At 38.9% G+C, this 13,970-nt stretch overlaps 1 protein-coding gene across 2 annotated transcripts in view; it reads left to right on the top strand.

Annotated features, from left to right (window-relative positions):
- LOC136884443 (ankyrin repeat and SAM domain-containing protein 3) overlaps positions 1-13,970 on the top strand; it is a 134,179-nt gene that overhangs the window by 86,109 nt on the left and 34,100 nt on the right. For both annotated transcript variants that reach the window (XM_067156610.2, XM_068229875.1), the window contains exon 4: positions 10,202-10,320. In XM_067156610.2, coding sequence (XP_067012711.1) covers positions 10,202-10,320 — 119 coding nt within the window. The remainder of the gene's footprint in view (positions 1-10,201; positions 10,321-13,970) is intronic.

Raw genomic sequence — 13,970 nt, 5'->3', positions numbered from 1 at the left:
TTTCAATACGGACCTAACATGTGAATTATAACATGTAAGTGGTATGTTCTGAGCTGTCAGGGGAGAGATGGCGTTGGAGGACATCAGTAGACGAATAAGTTTAAGTGGTGTGTTTAAAAGTAGGAAGAATCACAGAATGAAGATAAAGTTGGAATTCAAGAGGACAGATTGGGGCAAATATTCGTTTATAGGAAGGAGAGTTAGGGATTGGAATAACTTACCAAGGGACATGTTCAATAAATTTCCAATTTCTATGCAATCCTGTAAGAAAAGGCTAGGAAAACAACAGGTAGGGAATCTGCCACCTGTGCGACTACTCCAAATGCAGATCAGTTGTGATTGATTGATTATCGATTTAACAAAGTAAGTATGGTATTTTAATTAATGCCTATCAAAATACGTACAATTGAAACTGCCTAAAAGTATTTTAGAAACTACTTGACAGTCTTTTAGGCAGCTAAAATGACCTTTTAACACCTAAATATCCGAAGTCTAGTAATCACTATTGCATATTTCTGCTATGGTTCGGAGTGCAGTATGTTCTCTGAATTTAAAAAAAAAAAAAAAACCCTACCTCCTGTTTTCCTTGACCGGGTCAAGGATGAAATGAATGAAGCATATTTAGGCTATTAGAACGATGGGATCGCCACTCCCAAGGTGATTTATTAATGACTGATAGATACTATGAAATGAGAATGGAGAATGTTGCTGGAATAAAAGATGACAGGAAAAAAACCGGGAGTACCCAGAGAAAAACCTGTCCCGTCTCCGCTTTGTCCAGCACAAATCCCTCATGGAGTGACCGGGATTTGAACCACATTACCCAGCGGTGAGAGGCCGATGCGCTACCGTCTGAGACACAGAGGCTCAGTGTGTTGCCTGAATATTAAGAGAAAAGTGGTGGAACTAACACTAACACCCAGTCTCTGAGCCGATCCGGATGGGAATCAAATCCGGGACTTATGAAACGACGGCCACAACGCTGGCCATTCAGCCAAGGATTCGAACAGACTGAAATCCTTATTGAGTTTTATTTATGTAATGATAATGTTATTGGCTTTACGTCCCACTAACTACGTTTTTAGGTCTTCGGAGACGCCGAGGTGCCGGAATTTTGTCCCACAGGAGTTCTTTTACCACCGGACCGAGCCAGGATCGAACCTGCCATGTTGCGGTCAGAAGGCCAGCGCCTCAACCGTCTGAGCCACTCAGCCCGGCCTTAAGTTTTATTATTACTATCAGTATTATCATTCAACTATCGTATTAGGAAGAAGCAAAAATCATTATTTAGTTTCATTATTTCTATCATTTTTAAACACGTACGGTAACGTTCGTTGTTCAATCTTGCCGCCTGATTATTCTTCAGGGACTTGAAAACGCTTTAAAAATATAGTTAAGTACCGCAGTAAAAACTCTAGGCTTTAAAGTTATACAAACATGTACGGTGTCTGGAGAGACAGATTTTATTTGTACTACTGCTTAAGGCCACGGCCGCTTCCTTCCAACTCCTTGGCCTTTCCTATGCCATCGTCGCCATAAGACCTATCTGTGTCGGTGTGACGTAAATCCAATAGAAAAAAACAAAACAAAAAAAAAACTTCTGGCCAGGATGAAATAGTAACAAAAGTATGTTCCTGCAACGGTACAAATTACAATGTAAGAAGAACTTGTGATCCGTCGTCTTTGTACTGTACATTAAAATGAAGTCCTGGAGGCAGTCTGTATATTCTGGGGAGGCATTTGCAACGACTCGTCGCACATACACAGATTTTGGCTGTCTCTAAATTGCATATACAGTTTGAAGGGATTATACACTCAAACATGGGCGCCCGCAAGGGGGGGCGCTCGCCCCCCCCCCCCCTGGAATTCTAAAGATGTTGATGTTCAACTGTTTAATATCATACCAGATTCTTTCATAAACTGAAATTACTGACAGTCATCTAGCATATGTTATAACTGGAAGTTTCTGTAAACAATTTAATGTTGCTGACGTTATATTGGTTTTTATATTCAAGAAAATTGTTAATGTGCCCCCCCCCCTCCACTGGAAAAGATCCTGCGGGCGCCCATGCGCTCAAAATATACAGAAGCGCACAGCAAACTCAGGACGAGGCGGTATCGCTTTAGCTCAGTAATCTAACACAGCCGTCTTGAGGTTTCTAGCGCCCAAAAGCTCGAACTTCAAACTCTGACATCATCTGTTCGTGTTCGAGCAGCTCGAGCCCGGCTAAAGCACATCGTTACCAAAAACCCCAGAAATAGATAGGATAAGCTGAGGAACGTTTAAATACGGATATCCTTCTGTACCTCCTCTGCGAACCATGTGATCTTGCCGCGGCGGGGAGGCTTGCGTGTCCCAATGATGCAGATACCCGAGCCGCAGGTGCAACCATATCGGGTGGGTATCTATTGAGAGACCAGACTAACGAATGGTTCATCGAAAGGGGGGGTAGCAGCCTTTCGGTAGTTGCAAAGGCGGCAGTCTAGATGATTGACTGATACGGCCTTGTAATAATACTCAACATGGCTTAGCTGTGTTGATACTGCTACACGGCTGAAAGCAACGGGAAACTACAGCCGTAACTTTCTCCCGAGGACATGGAGCTCTCTCTGTATGAATGATGTACTGATGATGGCTTCCTCCCGGGTAAAATATTCCGGAGGTAAACTAGTCCCCCATTCGGATCTCCGGGTGGGGACTACACGAGAGGGGGCGATCATCAGGAAGATGGATACTGACATTCTGCGAGTCGGAGCGTGGAATGTTAGAAGTTTGAATCGTTGTGGTAGGTTAGAGAATCTCAAAAGGGAGATGGATAGGCTAAAGTTAGATGCCGTTGGTATAAGTGAAGTACCGGTACGTTGGCAGGAAGAACAAGATTTTTGGTCAGGCGACTACCGAATTATCAACACAAAATCAAACAGGGGAAATGCAGGAGTTGGTTTAATAATGAATAAGAAAATAGGGCAGCGGGTAAGCTGCTACGACCAGCATAGTGAAAGAATTATTGCCGTCAAGATAGACACCAAACCAATGCCCACCACAACAGTGCAGGTCTATATGCCTACTAGTTCAGCGGATGATGAAGAAATTGAAAGAATATATGAGGAGATAGAAGATTTAATACAATATGTCAAAGGTGACGAGAATCTAATTGTGATGGGAGACTGGAATGCAGTGGTAGGCCAAGGAAGAGAAGGTAGCACAGTAGGAGAATTTGGATTGGGACAAAGGAACGAAAGAGGAAGTCGGCTGGTTGAATTCTGCACTGATCATAATTTAGTCCTTGCCAATACTTGGTTCAAACACCACAAACGACGGCTGTATACGTGGACGAGACCTGGAGACACTGGAAGGTATCAAATAGACTTCATTATGATTAGGCAGAGATTCAGAAACCAGGTGTTGGACTGCAAAACTTTCCCTGGAGCAGTCGTGGACTCTGACCACAACTTGTTGATCATGAAATGCCATCTGAAGTTGAAGAGAGGAAAAAATGCAAAAAGATGGGATCTAGACAAGTTGAAAGAAAAGAGTGTGAGGGATTGTTTCAAGGAACATGTTGCACAAGGACTAAATGAAAAGACTGAAGGAAACGCTATAGAGGAAGAGTGGAGAGTAATGAAACATGAAGTCAGTAGAGCTGCTGAAGAAATGTTAGGAAGGAAGAAAATATCAACTAAGCATCAGTGGATAACTCAGGAGATACTAGACCTGATTGATGAACGACGAAAATACAAGAATGCTAGAAATGAATAGGGCAGAAAAGAATACAGGCGATTAAAGAATGAAGTGGATAGAAAGTGCAAGATAGCTAAGGAAGAATGGCTGAAGGGGAAGTGCAAGGATGTCGAAGGCTGTATGGTCCTGGGAAAGGTAGATGCTGCATACAGGAAAATCAAGGAAACCTTTGGAGAAAGGAAATCTAGGTGTATGAATATTAAGAGTTCAGATGGAAAGTCACTTCTAGGGAAAGACGACAAAGCAGAAAGATGGCAAGAACATATCCAACAGTTGTATCAAGGTAAAGATGTAGATAATTTGGTTCTGGAACAAGAAGAGGCTGTTGATGCTGATGAAATGGGAGACCCAATTTTGAGGTCAGAGTTTGACAGAGCTGTGAGAGACCTAAATAGGAACAAGGCACCTGGAGTTGATGACATTACTTCTGAATTACTGACTGCCTTAGGAGAAAGCAGCATGGCAAGGTTATTCCATTTAGTGTGTAAGATGTCCGAGACAGGAGAAGCCCCATCCGATTTTCGGCAGAATGTTGTTATACTTATTCCCAAGAAAGCCGGGGCTGACCGGTGTGAAAACTACCGCACCATTAGTTTAGTATCTCAAGCCTGCAAAATTTTAACACGTATTATTTACAGAAGAATGGACAAACAAGTTGAAGCTGAGTTGGGAGAAGATCAATTTGGCTTCAGAAGAAATGTAGGCACACGAGAAGCAATCCTGACTTCACGTCTGATCTTACAGGATCGAATCAAGAAGGACAAGCCCACGTACATGGCATTCGTAGATCTAGAAAAGGCATTCGATAATGTTGATTGGACCAAGCTATTTATGATTCTGAAGATGATAGGGATCAGATACCGAGAGCGAAGAATTATCTACAATCTGTATAAAAATCAGTCTGCAGTGATAAGAATCGAGGGCTTTGAAAAAGAAGCAGCAATCCAGAAAGGAGTGAGACAAGGCTGCAGTTTGTCCCCTCTCCTTTTCAATGTTTACATAGAACAGGCAGTAAAGGAAATCAAAGAGAAATTTGGAAAGGGAATCACAGTCCAAGGAGAGGAAATCAAAACCTTGAGGTTTGCCGATGATATTGTTATGTTATCTGAGACTGCAAAAGATCTCGAGAAGTTGCTGAATGGTATGGATGAAGTCTTGGGTTAGGAGTACAAGATGAAAATAAATAAGTCCAAAACAAAAGTAATGGAGTGTAGTCGAACGAAGGCAGGTGATGTAGGAAATATTAGTTTACTGTAGGAAATGAAGTCTTAAAGGAAGTGGATGTTTATTGTTACTTGGGTAGTAAAATAACGATGGCAGAAGTAAGAAGGACATAAAATGCAGACTAGCACAAGCAAGGAAGAGCTTTCTTAAGAAAATATATTTGCTCACTTCAAACATTGATGTAGGAATTAGGAAGATGTTTTTGAAGACTTTCGTATGGAGCGTGGCATTGTATGAAAGTGAAACATGGACGATAACTAGCTCAGAAAGAAAGAGAATAGAAGCTTTTGAAATGTGGTGTTACAGAAGAATGCTGAAGGTGAGATGGATAGATCGAATCACGAATGAAGAGATACTGAATCGAATTGGTGTGAGGAGATCGATTTGGCTAAAGTTGACGAGAAGAAGAGTTAGGATAGGACACATCTTAAGACACTCAGGACTTGTTCAGTTGGTTTTTGAAGGAAGTGTAGGTGGTAAGAACGGTAGGGGTAGACGAAGGTATGAATATGACAAGCAGATTAGAGCAGATGTAGGATGCAATTGTTATGTAGGAATGAAAAGGTTAGCACAGGATAGGGTGGCATGGAAGGCTGTATCAAACCAGTCTGCGGACTGATGACTCGAACAACATCCTTCTGTAAATATCTACACTAATAACAGTCAGTTAAAGGAGTATCATCTGCTGAAGTTTAGTGGTTTAGTGTTAATAAATATGCCAATGCATGTCTACCTAGGGCAGAACGCATGGGCATTCCAAAAATTCAGAAATTTTGTATCCATTGATGAACATTTGACTATAAGATTATTTATGTGGGCACAGTTTATTCTTTAATGGGAGTAGTAATGAAGATATTCCCTCAGACCTCGAAACAAATAACATAATATAAATGTTAACCATAAATATCTTAAACAAATTATTTATTTACGTTTAATAATTAATATAAACGTCTCCAACTTGGATAGGAGAATGTAAAGTAGTTGCATATTTACGTGTCGGAGAGTTTGATACCAAAGAGGATAGAATACCACGTCCAAAGCCAGCCAGCCAACCTACAGCCAGTGTAATTCGTTCTCAGTCGATTCACTATTCGAGATATCGCATCGATATAGCAGCGGTACAGCTCTTTAATATTAAAGTTGTGCCTATAATTACCTATGGTCTACAACTCGTCTGGGAATACCTAAACTTCAATAGTCTACGATGAATAAAGAAAGTCAAAGCCGCATACTTAAAAAGCTCTGGGGCTTTCGAAGTATACACTATCTCGACTTGTGTATGTTCTGACGAAGGAATCTTTCCTGATCGAACATGTTACTACCATCCACGACAAATTACGATCGACTACTTACGAAACTGAAGCAGAAAAGAGAAGACATTTGGTTACATTTCTATGCAACGTACAGAGCCCAACCAAATATCAAGAAAGAAAAAAAAAGAAATTTCTATGCAACGGATGTATGACAACGCGGGAATGGATGGATGGAAGCGAACTACGAATTAAGACATATTGTAATTAGATTGGATGTTAATGGTTTTCACTTTAAGCTTTGCAAAACCAAAACATTTCATGAACCTGAATTCGGATGCATGTGTAAATTGTGCGATCGTGAATGTGATAGATACCACGTCTTAAAATGTCCAAATAGAGAGAAATCGTTGATTAAGTTCTGTTCAGAATAATGAGACCTGTGTGGTGTGGAAATGTTAAAATTAATGTACTTAGTTACATCAAATACTGTATTTGGTTACATGGCCATTTTGCTGTAATCAAGTACAGTAGAGACCGGTCAACCGGGGTAATTCTGGGACAAAAATGAAAACTTTCAAATTCTAGGGCACTAAATCTCAAAGTAGAAAGTTGGCATTATGTTAAATTAATGTAATTTCGTACCCACAGTTCATTTCCAAGAAGAAATTTTATTAAAATCTTACAACTGTTCAGCAATTCCACAAAAACTGTGTCCCAAAATTACCCCATGGTTTGGGGCAATGTTGGGACAAGCATGGGGCAAAAGAGGGACACAGTGATAATTCAATGAGAGGCAATAGTGAGATAGAGTGTATTCATATTATGTGACTGATAAAAATAAAAATTAGCCCAATATTATGCTGTTTTTCGTTAGTTAAAAAAAACAGGTTTGTTAACGGGTAAAAATTACTTGATACTTAAAGCAAGAATAATCACTTTTATTTCCCACCGAAATACATAACACTTGGGATAAAAAATGACCACTGTACATACATATTACCCAATTAAAATTTTGGCAAAAATTTATATCAAATAATTCTGAAATAAGCAAAAACATCACTCGATACCCATTATCAGGGTACCTAATAAAATATTTGTTTGGAAAAACGAATAGGCTACTGCTACAGTCTACAATATGTCAAAGTAGCCTAATCCAATGACCTAGACCCTATATTTTTTCTCCATTACATCTATGGACTCGGAAAATTTATAACGGATCCGATCCCCAATACAAACAAATTTAGGTTGTGGCAGTTTCATAATAATATTCACATGGCTAATTAAAGTCACATCATCTTCATCTGGCCTGTATACCATATTTTGTTTTGTCTGCACACTTTTAGACACATCACTTCAGAATCATTATCATCAATTACATTTTGTATAACACACCCATACCTGTATTCACTGATTTTTGCTTCCTGGCTACTTCAAATTTCACTAAAACAAAATCTGACTGGTGTAAACCTAAAATACCTAATTTTGCACCTGATGTCTCCTTTTCACTGATTAAGTTACAGCTGTCTTCAGAATCACTTGATATTACAAACTCATCACTGCTTTCCCATTCTTCCATGTCTTCCTCACTCCTTCACCTTAAAGTTTTAGGTTTTGGTCTAGCCTTCTCTTTTCCTGGTTTAGTCAATTTCTGTTTACTACATGGTGTCGTTTTTATTATGTCTAAAAATTCTTCTGTTTTAAAACTAAAGTAACCTAAAAGAAGGTCCAACAACTGCCCCAACTTTACTCCATGAATGTCCCAAAATTGCCCCAAAACATGTCCCACAATTGTCCCGGAAATGAAAGTAAGAATTTCTTTCTTAATATTGATCATACAAATACTTAGCTTTAGAGACAGTTTCTGCAATGCTTTCTTTAGATGTGGGTTAAAAATAATTAATTGTATCAAGATCAGTTTTTTCAAAAATTATAAATATTTCTTACCAGAAACCAAATTTTTTAATGCTGAAAATGAGTGTAAATTTTTCGTTATTTTTCCTGCACGTCACATGGTAATTTTTTTGTAATTTAGTTATTGCCTGCCATTCACTAAACTCAAAATAATGTATTGCCACTAATAAAGCTTACAGATAATTTACTTGTAAGGAGATATGATGATATCCCTCTTTTACCCCAACGTTTTGCTGTCCCACATTGCCCCAGTTGACCCTATTATTATTATTATTATTATTATTATTATTATTATTATTATTATTAATTCATTGCATCATATGTGTAAGGAATATCTTTCTGTTAGTAGGCTTCACGTTAAGAGGAAAATTGTCCAGCTATTAAATGCTAATTCATTGCATCATATGTGTAAGGAATGTGCCGATATTGTTATTGACAAGCGTCTTAATGTGATGATACAATGTTTTTAAATGAGAAAAAAGACAAATCCAACCGTAAGAGTTCAGGCAGGAATGCTAAAGCTAAAAAAGTAATGCATAAATGAAAGATCAAGCCATTTCACAGCAGCCCATTTCATATCTTGTTTATATGTCTAATTTCAGTCTTTGAATAATAACCTTTTAAATAATTCTTCATTCATTTATCCAGAATTGCTTTAGCAACTTCGAAGTTAATATCTCTAACACTTTCTTTCTAGACGTAATTTATTTATCCATTTCCGTATATACATTTCCATTGATATTTGAATTTAGTGCGATTTGTTCAGGTCAAGTCACCAGGAGCGCCACCGTCAAATTGTCTCCCATTTTAGCAAGGCGAAATCCGTAAGTGTCGCGTATTATCTCTGCTGTATTTGCTATCAGCTATCAGCACAAAGCTTAATATGACAGTGGAGATTCCTGCGAGAAACTGGCGACACCGCTTCTGCGTTCCATCTAGCTGTTCGAGAGGCTAACTACTCTAGCTACTGCTGTCAGCTGTGTGTGCCAGAAGTGTCTTATTAAATACAAATTTTGTACTTCAGATAGAAGCAAGACAGGACGTAGCCGAGCTGCTCCGAGTGGCTGCACATTGTCAGGCGCTAGACACAAGCATAGTTTTGTGCTTGTTATGAATCACGATTTTGTGACGTCCCCATATTGTGCTGAAAGTCTTCTATGAATTTCTCCTCCTGGTACACCCTCAGACCACAAAAAACATTACGGAACGCTGTCCTTCCTTGGTGCAAACAGCGAGTGGCGTGGCCATCTTTACATCGCAACAGCGCAAGCTGTACTGATCTGATAACGCTGAAATCTACTGGAGATGTAGACAACAGTGCCATCTAGCGGCTGGTGAGCACACATCATCATAGAGCCAAGCTGAAGACAATTAGAACAAAATTGCAGATACATACTGACTTGCCTACGTATATAATAAATGCATAACACTTATTGTGAAACCCAGTTTTAATTTTACAATGAACATAACACCATGGTATTCACTAACTTGATAAGAAACCTTTGTGTAGTAATCGTAAATAGATGGGACAAAAGAAAAAATCATCAGAATTTGAACACGGGACGCAAAAGTATGAAGCCGTGATAATAGCTGCTGCACAACTGCATCAGTTGGACTTGTTACGCTGTAAAAGGCAAATAGATAATGATGGAAACTTCAACAGTCATTTTCTCGGAAATGGTCCAGTGTCTATGGATAAGGCGAAACATGTGTTCGCTTTTTTCGACACTCGCCCCCCCACCTCCTTTACTGAGCAAAGTTTCTGGGAAATTGTGTTGTATTACACTTCACAGGTTCCCCTCATAAGAAGCAAGACGCATTTCTTCCAGTGGAGTGTTATCTGCAAACGCGCCCATAACCCTGGCAGGAATTCTTCGCTGGATAAAGACGTATAAACTTGTTGTATCATAATGTCCTATGTCCTGAATGTTTGTTACTGGTATTGGAGCTTTCCTCTCATACCACATGAAATATTGACAGATCTTCAATCTTGATGTGGTACGAGAAGGAAGCTGGACAAACAATGAGATTGTTCAGCCTTCAAGAACTGTAAGCTTTCCATCTCTTCCAGGTAGCGCACGTTGACGCTCGTGATGATAACGGCTGGACGGCCCTATTCCACGCTGTCGACATGGAGCAGGAACAGAGCATGCAGTGGCTTATTACTTACGGAGCCAATGTCAATGCAATGTAAGACTTATCTTCACTTTATTCTTCCTCTATATGCTTGTCCTTGTGATATAGACATTCCATTATTAAAAGGCTTGTAGCATTTCAGACATTCATACTTATAAAATATCAAAACCATCTTAGTAAACAGTGCTGATGATAGGTTTTTTTTTTGGTTCGGTTTGGCCTACTAGGGACCACGGGCCTCGTCTTAACTCTTAGCTATGATCTTCTGCTTTTTCCTGGCCCAGTTATGCTTTCCTTTTCTCGCTGTGTGCCTGCTTCCTTCCATCCGTCCACTTAGGTCTGGTGGTCCCTGTACTCTTTTTGCTTGTGAGGGACAGTGGGAAGACTCCTTGCAGGATGGCCTGTCGGTACTGAGATCGGTTCTCTATGGTCTCTAATGGGATCTGTAGTTCCTCTAGGTCTGATTTTACCGAGGTGACCCACTTGGTCTTGGAAGCCTTTCTGTCACTGTGAGGATTCTGTTGGTGAGCCTGAAGGGTTTCAGGCAGTTCATGTGCCCGTAGAAAGTCAGTCGCCTTTTCCTCATAAATGAGAGTAGTTGTTATTATTATTATTATTATTGTTATTGTTGTTGTTGTTGTTGTTGTTATCAATCACGAACAGTCGTATCAGCAGACTCCATAACCGATTTTCGTACTCTTAAGATCCATCATCAGTGTTAAAATTATTTAAAACATTTAAGTCCATCTTTAGGATGTTGAATTTTAATCTTTTTTCCTGTATATCTCTTGGATTTCTCAATCTTTTAGTTTCCAGCATTTGATTTTTGCCTGTCTTTTTCCTCCATATTTACCCCTTCTGAATTTCATCAATGTCCCCACCAATAGTCTGTGGTCACCATCAAGATTAATGCTTGGTATCACTTTCATGTCTGTCAAGCATATTCTGATGTATATAATCAATTATGGATTTCTGTTGCAAGTTCCAACTGTATCTGGTAAACTTGTGACTATCTCTTTTCTTATACCATCCAATACTACTGATCCATATATTTCTCAGACACATGTCGAATAACATCTCCCCTTCATCATTTCTGTGATCTTCTCCGTGGCTTCCTATAACTGTTTCATATCCTCCTCTGTCATTACCAACTCTAGCATTGAAGTCTCCTATAATCAGTCTTGTTAGACGTTACAGCATCCTCCAGTTTAGTGATGAACTCTTCCTCTTCATCTATTTCACAATATATTTGGGGAGCATAAACCTGGATTATATCGAGGATATTTCCTTCCATCATTAACTGAACTTCAATTATTCTGTCGCAAACAAGTACACATCGAGTACTTTGTTGGCCAGTTCTTTAGCCACTATTGTTGCAACATCATTTCTTCTTTTGTTTCTTTCTCACCACTACATTTTATATCCCCTCTGCAGCATCTTACTATCGCTCCCTTTTTTCTTCTTATTTCACTTGGTCCCATTATCGGTATGTTTCTCTCTGTCATTATGCATGTGATTTCTTGAATTCTCGCATCCTTTTCTAAGGATACTACATTAATAGTCCCAATTCTTATATTTTTGTTTCAACAGATTTGTCTATCAACGGTGCCATTTTGGCCGTCATACCTGACAGATCTACACGAAGGCTTTGCCACTTTTGGTATTGGTTTTACATTTGATCCGAGGCTCGTTTGATTGTTGAAAGCGATGTTAATACGCTACCACTGGCTTGTTGGGCCTACCGTGGATCTTTGCATTAATATTTTGTTATGCACTAGTTGGTCGGTGCCTGACATGTTTATGGTTTACCCGCCAGTACTCGGGAGGCTAATTGCAGTGGTTACCGTCTGGGCGATGGGGTCGCCACATCCCTACAGCTGCAGGCAAGAAGAAGAGTAATGCATGGAGAGAATGGTTCAGAAACAGAACGGAACATAACAGACACAAATGGAAACGACCAAGCAGAGCAGCAAGGAAAGTTACAGCATTGGCTAAAAAGATGTCCGGGGAAAAATGTACGAAAGAGATAGAAGAGAATTATAAGAATGAAAAGAAAATATACTACTTATTAGGTAACAGAAGGAAGCAAAAAGAAAATACATCAAAAGTCATCAACAAAAATGGAAAACCTGTGTGGGAAGAAAAAGAAGTTTTGAAAGTACGGAAAGAATACGTCCAGAATCTATATGAAGGACAAAATGAAACAAATGAACCCAATTAAATGGATGAAAATAAAATAAATATCACCATTACAGTGGAAGGGACGAATAAATGATCAGATGAAATAGGAAGAGATCTACAAATGTCGGATATAGAAAAAGCTGTATTAGAAATGAAAAATAGCAAAGCTCCTGGAATAGATGACATCACAGTGGAAATGATGAAAGCTGCAGGACCTATTGGAATGCAGTGGCTGTATAGAATAATGAAGATAGTATGGACTGACGCAGAAATTCCTGATGATTGGACAAGGGCAGTTATTGTACCTATTTTAAAAAAAGGTAATGAGGCACTTTGTGAGAAGTACAGAGGAATAGCATTACTGTGTCATTGCATGAAGATTTATGAAAAGATAACCGTACTAAAATTAAAAACAAGATAGATTCACAATTAAGAGATGGACAACAAGGATTTAGACCTGGAAGATCAACAATGCATGCCATATTTAAAGCTAGACAAATAGTAGAAAAGAAAATGGAATTTAGGAAAGACATCACAGTTGCATTCATAGATATACAAAAGGCTTATGACAAGATTAGAAGAGGAGACATGGTAAGGGCTGAATAGAATGGAACAGTCAAGAGAAATGCAATTGAAACTTAGGAACATGTGTAACAAATGTCTGAACTGTGTTATAATAGATGGCAAAAAATCAGAATGGTTTAGAACAGACAGAGGAGTTCGACAAGGAAGTGTACGTTCACCCGTGCTTTTTAATATAGTGATGGAGAACGTTATGAGGAAAGGGTCAACAGCAACTGATATGAGTCATAGCATATGCAGATGATTGTAATGATATGGAAAGAAAATGAACAAAATTGGAAGAACAACTAAATGCGTGGCAGAGGGCAATTGAAGGAGCAGGCTTGTAAATAGGTTTAACGAAAAGTGAGGTAATGGAAATCAGTAGAGAAAACAAAACTATGAAGGATGTTCAGTGTAATGGAAAAATTCTTAAAGTAGTAGATGCTTTTAAATACTTAACTCGGAAAGGAAACATCAAGGTAGAAATTTTGGAGAGGATAGGTAATAGCTCAATTTTATTACTGTGTATTGGACATAATTAGAAATTGGAAAGTACCTACAAAAGAAAAAATGATTATATATAAATCATATTATTTGTCAATATTGACTTATGGATCATAATATTGGACTTGGACAAAAAAATCTGAGTAGATTACAAGCGACGGAGATGCGCTTTCTGCGAGGGATCTTGGGTTAAACAAGGAGGGACAAGATAAGAAATGAAACATACAAAACACTCTACAGATCAACCCTATAAAAGAAACTATGGAGAGAAATAGACACTTCAAAAGAATGGGACAAGAAAGATTACCAAGAAGAGCTCTGGAATGGACAGAATCTGGAAGACCACGAACAAGATGGAGGGATCACGTTGAAGATGACGTAAATCGGAGAGGATTACAATGGGAGATAGTGATGAATTATAGAAAGTGGGGAAAAAGAGAAGATTGGAAGAGGCT

Source organism: Anabrus simplex, chromosome 12, assembly GCF_040414725.1.
Source record: "Anabrus simplex isolate iqAnaSimp1 chromosome 12, ASM4041472v1, whole genome shotgun sequence".
Lineage (NCBI taxonomy): Eukaryota > Metazoa > Arthropoda > Insecta > Orthoptera > Tettigoniidae > Anabrus > Anabrus simplex.
Note: the sequence above shows the minus strand (reverse complement) of the source record. Positions and strands in the feature narration are given on the sequence as shown.